Source organism: Motacilla alba, chromosome 1A, assembly GCF_015832195.1.
Source record: "Motacilla alba alba isolate MOTALB_02 chromosome 1A, Motacilla_alba_V1.0_pri, whole genome shotgun sequence".
NCBI classification, from domain to species: Eukaryota; Metazoa; Chordata; class Aves; order Passeriformes; family Motacillidae; genus Motacilla; species Motacilla alba.
In genome coordinates, this window is record NC_052031.1 from 34,491,557 (window position 1) to 34,505,824 (window position 14,268).

At 44.0% G+C, this 14,268-nt stretch overlaps 1 protein-coding gene across 1 annotated transcript; it reads left to right on the forward strand.

Annotated features, from left to right (window-relative positions):
- Nucleotides 1-128: 128 nt before the first annotated feature.
- LOC119708338 (cathepsin E-like) lies at nucleotides 129-13,191 on the forward strand. The gene is made up of 9 exons (XM_038154599.1): nucleotides 129-3,329; nucleotides 3,505-3,682; nucleotides 6,095-6,212; nucleotides 6,709-6,827; nucleotides 7,296-7,495; nucleotides 8,138-8,260; nucleotides 9,218-9,362; nucleotides 11,793-11,891; nucleotides 11,984-13,191. Exons 1-9 carry the CDS (start codon nucleotides 3,274-3,276, stop codon nucleotides 12,161-12,163), a joined length of 1,218 nt encoding a protein of 405 aa, XP_038010527.1. The 5' UTR covers nucleotides 129-3,273; the 3' UTR covers nucleotides 12,164-13,191.
- Nucleotides 13,192-14,268: the final 1,077 nt, after the last annotated feature.

Sequence of the window (14,268 nt, forward strand, 5' to 3'; positions counted from 1 at the left end):
CTTTCTTTGAACAATCTGCAATTAGTTTCAGGGTATTCAGGTGCTATACTTCCAAAATCTGTGACTGCTGAGAGCCACACACTCTTGAAAAATGAAAGGCAGAGCAAACAGAAAATTGAGGAAAAGGCATCACTTAAGATGACCTCTGGATTTCTGGTCAAATCTAGTTATATAGAGCTCTCTACTATCACTTGCTTTCAAATGTAAAGCAGCTCTTAGCTATCAACTGGATATAGGCTGTAGGATGTTTATGAGCCTTTTCCCCACAAGATGAGTGGCCGTGCCATGCAGCAGTGATGCTATGAAATGTATGGAGGAGAACAATATGGAGGGCACCTGGAGAACAGTATTGCAACAGGACAGAGAGCAGTGAGTGCTGAGACCTGAGTGCCATGAAATAAGTTTTAGATGGAGAAGCTGGGCAGAGCATCAAGCCTGGAGAACAAAGACAATGTCAGAGTTATCTGTGGTGGTGCTGTGGAATAGAGGACCTGAAAGTTCCCTCTCTTATGGTGGGACGTGCTGTGCATGGCATCCCAGAAGCAAGAAGCCAGTTTGCACTGCATGAGCATCTCCTTTTAAACACTTCTTTACTGCTTTGATACTCTGTGCCCTGTCAGAGGACCACTGTGGGGAATGTGTCAGCAGGTTGTTGTATTTGTTTTCATTTCTAAACAGCTGTGGCACCTTTTGAAGGCCAGGGTCCCTCCCCTTAAGGCACTGTAGACTACAGGCGTGGAAAACCAAATGCATTTGGCATAATTAATACCACAGCAAAGCCTTGTCTTTTAGACAAATTTTTTCAGATAACCTACTTATCATAAAAACACAACAGCATAGCTAAGAATATATTAATTTTATGGTTTAGGCATATTTTTTCTCAATAATCCATGTGTAGACAAATAAAGTTAGCGAAGTACTTTACATCTGCAGATACGGATATGGATATTTTTTTTTCTACTTGAATTATTTCTCCTTGATGGAACTTTTAAGCTTTTAACTTTTAAGCAGATAACTATTTCTTAGGGATCCTCTACACTGTAGTTTAATCATTATTCCAGCTTATCAAAAAAGGTCACAATGACCTTTTGTTGCTGCATTTTGTACCTCTGTTAGCTAAATTAATGTCTGCTTGGAACATAGAGTGAGATCAGAGAATTTGGGAAAGAATAACCTCTGTGTGTGGATTAATAAAGGACTACACTTGCAGTGAAATTAACAATCACATTCTTTCTGAGAATCAGCCACTCAGTGGAGGCACTAAGGCAAAGGCAGTCCTCACAGTAGACCCAGGCAGTGTTTTGAAAGCTTAGTGTCTTCAAAGTTACTGTGGTGCCCTCCAGCAGGAACATTATCAACTTCCCAGAAGCATTTGTAGCATTTGAGGAAAAGTTCAAGTGATAAAGGCACTCGGCACAGACATTGTCTTGCTCTTGTCAAAGTAGCACTGCCCTACCCAAGGGCATGACATCTGCTCTGCTGTGCATCAAGTGACAGGTGGGGGCTCCTTGAGAAATGCCTTTTCCTTCTAGATTTCACAAATAGCTGCATCTTTGCTCACCATTCCCATTTCCAGCACCCAGCTCTTGCAGCTCAGTGGCTGGGATGAGTGTGGGACAGAAAATGTGATCGTTTGCTGATAACTTGTGTAAAACCTCTGAGTTCAGGAGAAATGGGGAATATTACTCAGAGATAAATAATAGAAAAAAAATAGAATAAAATAGAAATCAATATAAAAGATGCATTTTTGAGGATCTATTATTTTTTGAAACAAGATATTATAATAGAGATGCTGGTGCTTATTCAGACCCAAAGCTCTGCCTCCAGCTGTGTGATGACATCAGGCTCAGCCTTTGCTGAGTTTTTTTAGCCCTTACAATTTTGGAGGTACGTTGGAAAAAGCAAACTGTATTTCAAAATCTGGGGGAACTAATAAATAGAGCTCTAAACTTATTGATTATAAGGCTCTCATACCCCTCCTCAATCAGTCGGATATAGCAAGGGAAGTGACTTAAAGGAGCAATTTTTGTTTGCTTTGTATTTATTTGAAATCTGTGATGGGCGTTTAGACCCCTTCTTGGCCCACAAATGCTGTGTGATTGGGTTTTTCTGCTGTTCTTTCTTGACATTGCTGCTGGAGCATAAGATGACAACTCCAGCCTCCTCCGTGTCCTTTGACATTCACTCCTTGCTGTGCTGTTGCACATCTGCTCTCTTTTGGGAGAATTAGTTAGTTCCAGTTCATAGTTTATTTCCAGAGCAGTTTATTTTAAATACATGGTGTGTTGCGAGGAAAAAAAAAAGTGGTTGGTCTTTTCCCAGCATCCTACCATAGCCTTTTGAACAAAAATGGCTGATTATTCAAAGTTAGCTTTAATATATGCTAGGCTGCAGTATGTGGTTGCTTACTGCTCTTTCTTCTGCAGAGGAAAGATTCAAAAAGTCTTGTAAGTGAACTACATACTCAGTGCTCTGCTTCCTCTTGGGCAGCTGATGGATTGGGGGTTGTGCTCTGCCAAATCAGTTTCTTTTTGACACCATTATTTCTCTGCAGGCTTGACTTGAACCCACGTGCAGGGGTGGGAGCCACTAACCCCAGGAAACTTGCTGGAAAATAAATCCAAGAGAGCTCTTCCGAATGTCTTGCTGAAATGCGTGCAAAATTATTGCTGGTTTTTACTGTATGTTGCAGTACTGTACTGTTGTGTTTTCTACTTTGAAGATCCATTTTATGGCATGACAGTCATATTTATGTTTAGACTGGAGCTCTCTCATAGATAGGGAATTAAACTTCATCTGTTAGGGGGTGACTTGTCACAAGCCCACCAAATGTCTCAGCCCTGCTAAAATGTCTCCATGCAAAAGGAAAATGGATATATATTATGTCCTTTCTCTGCATTGAGCACTTCTGAGCAACATCTCACTAAAGCAAGCTTGAAAAGCAGCAAGTCCTTGGACAGCTTCCTCTTTCTCACTCTAGCAGGAGCCAAGCTCACCCCATGTATTATATTTATGTAAAAGACATTAGGATTGTTAGTTAAATGTCTGTTTGGTCTAGACTGTGCCCTGGTTATTTGTGCCTGAGTAGCTCCACTGGACATCACTATTTGCACAAACCAGCGGTTAGTCTGAGAGTAAATGAATCAGTTTCCTGCCAAAGCACTGACCTCCTGTGTTTGATTGACCTGGCGAGTGGCCCTCAGCTGACAGCAGGCCATAAAAAAGGGACTTCTGAGCAAAGGAGTGTCACTAGACTCTGAACCTCTTGGAGCCATGAGGGCAATACTGTTGGCTGTGGTTTACATCCCGCTCATCGTGGCTGTGGAACGGTAAGAAAACTCGTCTGCCTTCTCTGGCACACATCTCAGCTGGCTTCATGGGGTGACCCGTGCTTGTTGCTACTTGAGGTCTCAAAAAAGAAACCTTTTTTTTTTTTGAAATTGAGTATATGACAGTTCTAGAAAGGACAATCAGGTTTTTTTTGTGTTTATTTTATTTGCATAGAATCCCCTTGATTCGATTCAAATCTATCAAGAAACAGCTGAAGGAAAAGGGAGAATTAGAGGAATTTTGGAGGAATCACCACCCTGATGTTTTTGCCCGGAGGTATCTGCATTGTTTCCCTGCAGATATTGCTTTATCAGTAGGAACTGCTTCAGAAAGGCTGTATGATTACATGAATGTAAGTACAGTTTTGGTAATGCAATCATTAGGACTCGTCATTCTACTGGAGGCAGGGGTTTTTTTCCCAGCCCATTTCAAATCTAGTCTGTCAATGAAATTATAGGGCTTGTGGTGTCTTGTTGCTTTATGCTATAAATACTAGATCATAAAAAACCATGTTGCAGTCTGCAAAATAAAGCATGTCTAGATCTAGGATAACATGGGTCCTGAGTAGAAAGCTGATGTAGAGTAGCAGTGGTAGTCCTGTGACAAGTTTTCCTTTTGTATAGATCTGTAGTGGACTAGGTTGGGTCCCCAAAGATATATGGGAGGTTTGCCTGTGTCAGTCTTGGTGAACTACAGGGTTTTTCACAGCAGAATCTGATTGCTCCATTTAGTCATGTTCTATTTACCAGACACTTGGATGCTTCTGTGTTATAAAAAGATCTTCCAAATCTCATTCATTTGATCAGATGGAGTCACAAATCAGTGATGATAAAGACTTAAGTAGAGTTTTTTATTTTTCTGCTTTTATCTCTGGAGTTTAATATGTACTAAATATCGGAGACTAACCTGGCAGGATTTACCATCTAAACTGAAAAAGGAAAAAATATTAATTTCTCTGGATCTCAGACAGGCAAGTCAGCAGGTCTACCACTTTGTAAGCTGTCTTTCCTGCTTTTAGAATTTTGTCCATTTGGATGGTCTTTATTTGGTTTTCTGCTATGCTTATCTGAAGGGAAACTAAGCTGCAGAAATGTTGTGAAGTCTTCACCTGAACAGGGAATGGAATCAAAGGGAAGGCCAAATTCATTCAGCAAGAACTTACTGACACTTGAGGGCTATAAAGAAATAATTTGTGAAGAAGAACAAAGGACACTGAAACACTTCAACCTGCACTAAAGCTTATTTCAAAGAGGGATAAATGAAAATCTCAAAACAACAAAGCAAAACCCACTCCCCCAGCATACTCAGGTAGCACCAGGAATGGTTTTATTGCAGTGTGTATGTGGGTTTTCTGGCTGTATGTTTTTTGGTTTTGGTTTTTTTTTTTTTTTTAATGAACATCACTTAGGTTTGTTTAATGCAGGAAGAAATAGAATCCTACTGTATAGTTGGATATTCTCTTAAATGGCATGCTTGCTTGCCTTTTCAAGATTATCTCATTCAGACTGTTTATTCTGGGGTCAGAAATGTCAGTTTATTAATTAACAAGTATGCACTTGAAGGTACATATTCAAATAATTGTATTGCTGAAAAAAGTTTGGCACTAGCTATTGCTTTTCTATCTGTGGTTGAATTCCAGAAATACCTCTTCCTAAAAATAGGTCTCTTAATGCTGAAGTGCTCTTCCAGGGCCAGATAGGAGCACTTAGACACTTGTATTTGGGATGTGGATAAGCACTTCACTCCAGCATTCACGTGTTCACAGATTATCTCAGTCTCAATTGGTATCCATGGATGGTCAATGGTTTCTTCATCTGCTGGATGAACTTTGTCCAGTACATCAGGAACAGTTTGTGCAACACAATAGTTTTTGACTTGTTATAATTGCTGCTAATTACAAAGGAAAAAAGGGCAGCCACATAAGACAGTGTTTGTGCCACTGTCAGAGCCCTCTGAAGCTGGCAGAGGCAAGCTGTCCTGACTTTGCAACATTGTTTTCTTATTGACATCAGTAAGGAACAGCCTGAAAGTCCGTGTGGTCATGTGAGAGTTTCATCTTGACGGTGACCTTGCCACCTCTGAAGCCAGTGAAAGAGGGTTTGTTGACTCCGTAGGGAACCCAACTGAATGTTTGCTTAAAAGGCTTTAAAAATGCCACACCGTTGCTCATTCAGCTGCAGCAAAACCTGCTGCTGGAAGCCACTCATGGAACCAGACACACTTCAGGTGGTGTGCCCTCCCGTGTAAATGGAATAGCCCAGAAGGCCCAGAGGGAGCATTGTGGGACACTTCCAGTCAGGGCTCCTCCTCGGAGCAGCTGCTGGAGGCTGCCGGGGCTGAGCGCCTCATTCCTCCCTCAGGCACAGGACCACGGCCTGAGGAGCGCCTCGTTCCTCCCGCGGGCACGGTACCAGGGCTCCTCAGGCACAGTACCATGGCCTGAGCGCCTCGTTCCTCCTTCAGGCACAGTACCACGGCCTGAGGAGCGCCTCGTTCCTCCTTCAGGCACAGTACCACGGCCTGAGGAGCGCCTCGTTCCTCCCTCAAGCACAGTACCACGGCCTGAGCGCCTCGTTCCTCCCACGGGCACGGTACCAGGGCTTGAGCATCTTGTTCCTCCCTCAGGCACGGTACCAGGGCTTGAGCGTCTTGTTCCTCCCTCAGGCATGGTACCAGGGCTCCTCAGGCACGGTACCAGGGCTTGAGCGTCTCGTTCCTCCCTCAGGCGCGGTACCACGTCCTGAGCGCCTCGTTCCTCCCGCAGGCACAGTACTATGGTGTCGTGAGCGTGGGGACACCGCCCCAGAGGTTCACCGTCGTCTTTGACACCGGCTCCTCCAACTTCTGGGTCCCGTCTGCCTATTGCATCAGCGAGGCCTGCAGTAAGAAATGGTGTTCTCCCTGATGCTTCTCTTGTCTTGGGTCCAGAGACCTTGCCCAGTCCTCCTTTCCCAAGAAGCTTGCCTGCAGCGGGGATCTGCAAGGGGAGGATTTGGAGCATCTCTCAGGGCTGCTCTCCTCTCCCCAGTTTGCTCCTCTGCCCCTCATGGCACTCTGCAGGCAGGGCAGCAACTGCCCAGAGTCCCTCTGCACCCACCATGAGGTAAAATGTGTGAAAATAGACCTGGGAGACCTACCAACAGAGGTGGAAATGCCCATTTCTGTTCTAATTTTTCTCTAAAATGCAAAATTACCTCTCAGGTACAGAAAAACTGGGGTGTCTGCAGGGAAACCGAGGTGCCTGCAGTACTTCTTCAACACTTTTCCCTTGAGAGAAGCAAAAACCTGGCTCTCCGACATCTCATCTCGTTCTGCATTGGGCAGTGGGTGGGTTGCCAGGACCTCCCCTCAGTGTAGAGATGTCATTTTTTTGTGTAGGGGTGCACCAGAAATTTAAGTCCTTCAAGTCAGATTCATATGAGCACGGAGGGGAAGCCTTCTCCCTGCAGTACGGCTCAGGACAGCTTCTGGGCATTGCTGGCAAAGACACACTGCAGGTGAGTGTCCACCTAAAATGAGTGTCAGCCTCCACGTCAGCTGTTTGCAGGGCAGTTCAGATACTGGCCTTGCCCTGGAAAACCTTCCCTGGTTTCGGCAAGGGCAGGGTGAGGTCCCACTGGCTGAGTGCTGAGTGGTGTGGGTTCTGCTCCAGCTTTGGGCTACCAACACAAATGCCTCACATTTTATTTTTCATTTCTACTTGTCTTCTTGGATCCTCTTCTGGGCTTATGAAGAAGCAGCCACATAATTAAGGCATTCTAAGGAATCAGTGCTGCCTACCTGCCAAATGGGCATGTGCTATGTTGATGCAAGTCACACAAAGATAGCCAGGTTTTATAAACTGAATGAATCCATTGATATGGATAAGAAATATGGCTAATTTCTTTTTATTGGTGGTGTTACTACTTTCAGTTGTGGTTGTTCTTTGCTTGGTTGTTTGTTGCCTTTTTTTTTTTACCCAACAGATAAGTAACATCTCCATCAAGGGACAGGACTTCGGCGAGTCAGTGTTTGAGCCAGGAACAACTTTTGTCCTTGCCCACTTTGATGGTATACTGGGCTTAGGCTACCCCTCCTTAGCAGTGGGCAATGCTCTGCCTGTGTTTGACAGCATCATGAACCAGCACCTGGTAGAGGAGCCAATCTTCTCTTTCTATCTGAAAAGGTCTGTCTTTAAAATGACACTGCTAAAAAAGAAGTAAATCTGTTTTAACTGTGCATCTGTATAAAGCTTCAACCCTAGAAAGACATTCCCCCCATTTTTTTGATTATTTGTGTTGTTTCTTTGTTTTCAATTTGACATTGAAGATTATGGCATGAAAAGAAAAAATGTTTTGGGGAGGACTATGTCTTTTTGGACAGAGATTTATTCTTGTTGGAGCTGGTCATAAATAAAAGTTCCCAGCTCAGATTCACCATGTCAGTTGCCAGAGGTTTCCCTCTGTCCCATGCAGATGAGCAGAAGTGCTGTGCTACACCCAAATAGCCACATTTCAGAAAAATACTGTTCCCAATCTGGATCCAGCTGCAATTCCATCTATTTCTTTAGTGTTTCCTCTGAGCTGAGAATAGCAACTGGCTCAGCCTGCTCTCCATGCCTACCTTGGTGTCAACATTAAGTCTTCTCAGAGGTTGTTTGGCGGGTCAGGGTTGGAACACATACAGTGATAATTTAGTAGTAATCCCTTTCAGCCATCCATATCTGAATTTAGAAGGGGCTGTGATTTGACTTTTGCCTTTTAAGTGTAGTCTCATTGGTGCATACCGGCACACTCCCATGTCTGTGTTAATCTGTTTCTGCTTTCAGAGGAGATGACACCGAGAACGGCGGTGAGTTGATTCTGGGGGGAATAGACCATTCTCTCTACAAAGGTTCAATCCACTGGGTCCCAGTCACTGAGAAAAGCTACTGGCAAATACACATGAACAAGTATGTATGTATGTATGTTTGTATGTATGTATGTATGTATAAAAAACCTGGTGAAATTCACCTCCCTAGCTAAACCTCCAGAGACAGAAACCCCTGGTGACACAAGTGCAGGAGAGCTTAGCTGCAGTGTTCTAGCCCCACGCTCCTCAATGAGAGGTTCACTAGGATGGGATTGAGGTTTGTTAGCTCTGTAAATCTGCTGTGATGTGGGTAGCTGGTATCTGTTAGTATGTTGTAATATGATAGATGGTATCATGTTAGTTTGTTTTAATATGATACACCAGTGGTCAAGATGAGTCTTGTGGACTGTTCAGTTAAGAGGTTAAGGCACCCAGGAATAGAATCCAGCTCTGGGTCCCGCTTTCATCTGTCCTGCTAACTTTGGTCAAAGTAGCCCGTGTTCCTTTGTCCCACCTCTAGCACACTGCCTAAATTGATGAGAACACATACCTAGGGGTGGAGGACAAATTCATCAGCAGGAAGAACATGATTAGAGTTGTAGGAGCCCTGAGAGAGAAAAGTGGGTCCACAGACATTCTTGTCTTTAGCAAAGCTTGGCAGCTAGTTTTAATCACAGAAACGCAGAATCATTAGGGTTGGAAAAGATCTTTAAGAGTACAACTGTCAATCAGCACCACTACCAAGTACATCACTAAACCATGTCCTCCAGAGCCACATTCACATATCTTTTGAACACTTCCAAGGATGATGACCCTACCACTTCCCTGGGCAGCCTGTTCCAATGCTTTACAATGCTTTCTGTGAAGAAGTTTTTCCTAATATCGAATCTAAATCCACCGTGGTGCAACTTGAGGCCATTTCCTCTCGTCCTGTCACTGGTCTGGGATTAACTTCAGTCAGTACTCTGGTACTTTAGCTAGCAATAATATGGTGTTTCAGTCACAGTGTATATGCCATTTGCTGAAAGCTGCTTTTTTTGTCTGTTTTCATTTGCAGTATAAAGATCCAGGGCCGGGTGGCATTTTGCTCCCACGGCTGTGAGGCCATCGTTGACTCAGGCACTTCTCTTATCACCGGCCCCTCTTCACAAATCAGGCGATTGCAGGCATATATTGGGGCGAGTCCATCAAATACTGGAGAGGTAAAAACTGTGCAGCCAGAAGACAGCTAGAGAGGAAGAGAAACTGGTATATGATGCAAAGAGTTGGAAAATAACAGAAATGATGGCTTAGACAGGTGCCAGCGAAAGCCTTGTTTTCAGGACAGCACTGAAACTGGTCTGAGCCAAGCTGCTCTTGACCTGTATGCCTTGTTCCAGTCCTTTTCCCAAAGGTTCACTTCATCTTCTATACTGGTGTGTAAGGAAATAATGGGAAAATCTGTTTGAGGAATTGATCTGTACTCTGCATGAGATCTGTACTCTGCATTTTCTTTTGGAAGCTCAGAGGATTTTTGAGGTCCCCAGCTCTAGCTGTTGCCTTTCCAAAGCCAGGAGGGGTTTGGTGCTGATGGCCAGCCATGTCAGTATCAGATAGAAAGGGAATGATATTTTAATGACAGCCCCACAGTAGCTCCACTGACAGGGCCTCTCACTGTCAGCAGTTGGTGTCATGCCAGAGCTCCTGGGAGGGAGGCACGTCAGTGTCACACACAATGCTGGCTCCTTGCAGGGTACAGGACAAGGCTTGCTGGCTCTTACTCTTCCTCCTGAACTTTACTCCACTGAGCCTTTCCTGGTTTTCCTTTCTTCCCTGCTGCTGCCTCCTGCATCTCCCTTGCTGACACTCCTCACCACTCCTTCCTGTCCTGCCTCCAGGGAAAGAGCAATTTATTTTACTGTGCCTCTTGCTGGCCCTTGGCTGACTCCCAAAGGTCACCAGCACATTGCCACAGCTCCAGTGCTCAAGCAAAGCCAGTGCTCAAGCAAAGCTGCCATGTGTGGCTTTTGTTACCTTTGCATTTCACAGAATATTCTGAATTGGAAGGGACCCACAAAGATCATCAAGTCCAGCTCTTAGGCAAATGGCCTGTACAGGGATCAAACCCACAGCCTTGGTGTTATTAGCACTGTGTTCTAACCAATTGAGCTAATCTCAATTTGTCTTGATCCTGAACCAAAGCTACTCTTGGAAGAAAATTAAGAGTATTGCAAGTGCCCAGTGCACTGGACAAAGAGCAAAGACAAAAGTGGACTATCAATTCACTTTCATTTGTAAGAGGAGGACTTGCAGTGATCTCTGTGTAATTCCTGAATTCTTTCTCAATCAAATCTTTAATCTTGATTTTGTTCAACTTTTTAGATACATGCCAAAGAGTATGCTCTGATAGCAAGTTGATTTTATAATGGTTCATGCTAATGAACATAGATAAAATATGTATTTCCAATGTACTTATACTAGCCTGCTACAAACAAGGAATGGGTCATTGCTGTGTAGGTTCATACTTATGCCAGTGCTGGCCTAAGAACATTCATCTGGCTTCTCAGATTTCACAAAAAAGCATCCTGAAAATGAGAGTTTCTGTGGCTGATTTTTAGCAATCATTAACAGACTGCACATATTGACTCAAATTTATCCCAGTAAAAGGTGAGTGTATCCATCCTGGGTTTTACCAGAACTTCTATCTCTTTTCAGCAAGGATTGATTTGTTCTGGATGTACTATTCTGTAATAGCTATGTAAAAGAATCATGTCTTGCTTCTTGTATCCTACAAATCATTTTACTGGCTTTTTGTACCCTTGTCCCATGATTTGTTTTGTTCTAATGGTATGACAGTGGTAAGTGTACACAAGATGTAGGGTTATGTTTTCATAAAATAGATTGATAAACATCAAAAAGCAGATTTTTTCCTTCAAGGAAGTCTCTAAAAATGACTTAAAACACTACAGTTTACAGCAGAGGTTCCTCTGGGACTTGGAGCATTCTGCAGTTCCATTTCCCACACCAGTTATTTAATGAAGTAACTAGAAAGGCCATGAAATTATCTCTGTTACTGTAATGGAATATATTATTTATGTACATTAATGACCATGCCTGAGTTTAGTCCTTCTACTCTTTAAATCCCACTCCAGGGCAAAGTATAAGAATAAAGTGCTCTGTTCCTCACTATCTTTTTTTTCCCCTAAAGTGATGGTATTATGGGAGGACCTGGGGTGAACTGCACCCATGGGGTGCTCCCTCTGTGGCTGGAGCAGCTCTCTCTGCCCTGTCAAGGCCAGAGCATTGGAGAACTTTTGCTCAGCAGACCTTGCTGATGTAGGCTGGCTGGGGCTCACACGCTTAGTTTTGCCTTTGAGTTGCACAGGGAGGATACCAGGGCCCCTTCACCTTCTTTCTTTTGGGACTTGCAAGGATTTTCATCAGCCCAGGGTCCCTAGGGTGCAGTGGTCTGGGCCGCTGGGCTGGTTTGACTGAGTACAGGAAAGCTGGAGGGCACTGTTAGGCTGTAAGTCAGCCTGATGCTGTTTCTCTGTAGTAAATTCACTATTACCTACTCCAAAAGCCTTGAATTCTAAGAGCAGTACTTGAAGAAAGACAAAGTGATCCCAGCTGAGTCAGTTAATTATTTCCAGTTTCTTGTAGACTGCAGAAGACTGTCGAGCTTGCCTCACATCAGCTTCACGATCGGACACCGCGAGTACAAGCTGGCAGCAGAGCACTATATCATAAAGGTGAGTATCAGCAGCCTCCCCGCTCCCTGCTCCTCACTGCCTGAGCTGGGGATGGGGCAGGCTGCTGCAGGCACCTGTGCTTTCCCTTCCAGGAGTCTATTGATGACCAAACCTTCTGCATGAGCGGCTTTCAGTCTCTCGACATCCCCACTCGCACGGGCTCGCTCTGGATTTTAGGAGATGTCTTCATGTCTGCCTTTTACTGTATTTTTGACCGTGGGAATGACAGAGTGGGATTTGCAAAAGCTGTTCACAGAAAGGATTACTACTGAGCCATAATAGCATTTATTCTGTCTTAACTCATGTTAATGTAATGATCTTCAGCACATACGAGAAGAAGAGCTTTTACTGCAACTCTGGACCTAGATGCACATTGTGTTATTCCTCTCTAAGTTTTAAAGACTTTGCAGTGATCCTTGTCCCAGATGATATAGTTTGGTTAAATATCTATATGTTTACATTGGTGAAACAATTTTTCCTGAGTAACTCGTGGACACTACAACTCTCAGGATAAAGCAGCAGAGCTGGTCAGCACCCAGATTTGCAAAAGATCAGGAAAAATAAAAATGCTGAACTATTCCAGGCTGAAAAGATAGCAGTTGTGTGTCGGGAAAACTAATATTAATCCTGCCTGTTTTGGCTATCTTTTTTTCTTCTTGTGTGCTAGTTTCCACCTAATTTCTACAGCTTTCCTTTGCATCATTATTTTCCATGGTTTGGATTTTGTTCAACTTTGTTTCCTGAGTGCCATGGAAATTCTCTTTAAATTAGCTTGCTCCAACCAGCTTATATAAAAGGAAATTTGACTGATGCCTGTGTGGCCACTAATATCAACTACTGTTCCTGCACCATTTCCTGCTCCTTACACCACCTCTCAAACCTGCTTTTTCCCTGGGATTCATTATACCTCGGTCATTCTCCTTTTTGGGTCTCGGCATTGGGTCTGTGCCTTAGGTCAGATGCTGCATTTAGTGCCTGACTCCTCTCCTCCTCGGCAGTGTGAGCAGCTGCAGCAGCATCCATTCACATCAGAAACCCAGACTGCAGCCCGTGCAAAGGGATACCAGTGTTCTTCCACCTCAAATGAGTTATGGGACCCACGCACCAGCACTACACATCTGCTGTCCCTCGCTCAGCCACTTCTTGTCAGCAGTGGCAGGAGTTCCAGATGAAACAGCCACAGGTAGTTGCACTGATTTGGCAAAAGATTCACCTAAATTCTACCCACTGGATTATTTGTTTGGATTGCTAAAGCTGATACTGCCCCAATACACATAAACAAAACTTAACCAAACAAAATCTGCATTATCTTAGTGCTGTTTCAGTTACATTTTATGTTTCTTTACAGTGGTTCTAGTGCTGGGAGGAAGGGGAGTTGAGGGTGGAACAACAATTCAAAATTCAGGTTGCTCTCTGTCTTGGAGGAAAAAAAATGTGTTGGCGTGTTGGGGCTGCTTGTATCTTCCTAAAGCCTGCAAATAAATGTCTGCAGTCCCAGCCATGTGCACCGGGCCCCTGCCCAGCAGGGCAGAGCCATGGTCAGGTGGAGACTGGCCCCCTGGTGGCATTGCTGGACAGAGGATGGTGACCCCCAGGCACTTGCTGCTGCAGTCTGTCTGGATGTGCCTGGCACAGACCAAAGGCAATATCCATTGCTGGCCTTGGTGGTATCACAATCCCAGCCCCTTAGGTTTTAAGTTTTCAGTTCTAAGACTCAATAAGTATTACAAAAAACAGGACGGTTTTCCTGTAGGTATCTCTAAATACTGATCTTGCCTTCCAATATGAAATAATCTTTCTCCCTAGTGCCTGTTTCCATGACTGTCTATTTGCAGCCACATTGTGTTACACATTTGGCATCCAGGCTATCAACCTCTAGCAAAAGAGTCTCTGCTGCCAGCTGTCTCTTTCTGCAAATGAAAGCTGTGTGAAGTTACCCTGTGTTTCAGGCCAATCTTGCCTTGATTCCCCTTTGTCCATGTCACTCTTAAAGAGTGGATTGACCATGAGCTAACTTATTTGTCTAGGAAATGTCATTTGTTTGGTCATGAGCCAAGACGAACATCTATAAAGCCTCATCCCTCATTTAACAGCAGCAGGGGATTTTTATTTTCTCTATTATGCAGCATACTTAACACTCTGATACATTTTCATTATACATACAATAGGTATGTGTTCCTCAAATATGAGTTTGCAGTCAGAGTTCGAGAGCTGTTATTTACAACAGAAGATTTTCAGGGTGTCGGAACATGTCCCCACAGCCAGTCAGTCCCAGCACTGACATTTTGGCTCTATGAATTCCAGCGCAGAGTGGGAACACATCCTAGAAACAGGTGGAAAGTCAGGCAGCATGCACAGGGACTAGCTCTCTCTTTGT

What these genes read in the sequence shown, in the direction of transcription:
- LOC119708338 (XM_038154599.1), top strand. Translation starts at nt 3,274, where the DNA reads ATGAGGGCAATACTGTTGGCTGTGGTTTACATCCCGCTCATCGTGGCT. An exon ending in GGCTGTATGATTACATGAAT is followed by an intron (nt 3,683 to 6,094) that starts GTAAGTACAGTT and finishes TTCCTCCCGCAG; the next exon opens with GCACAGTACTATGGTGTCGT. An exon ending in CAGAGCACTATATCATAAAG is followed by an intron (nt 11,892 to 11,983) that starts GTGAGTATCAGC and finishes TTTCCCTTCCAG; the next exon opens with GAGTCTATTGATGACCAAAC.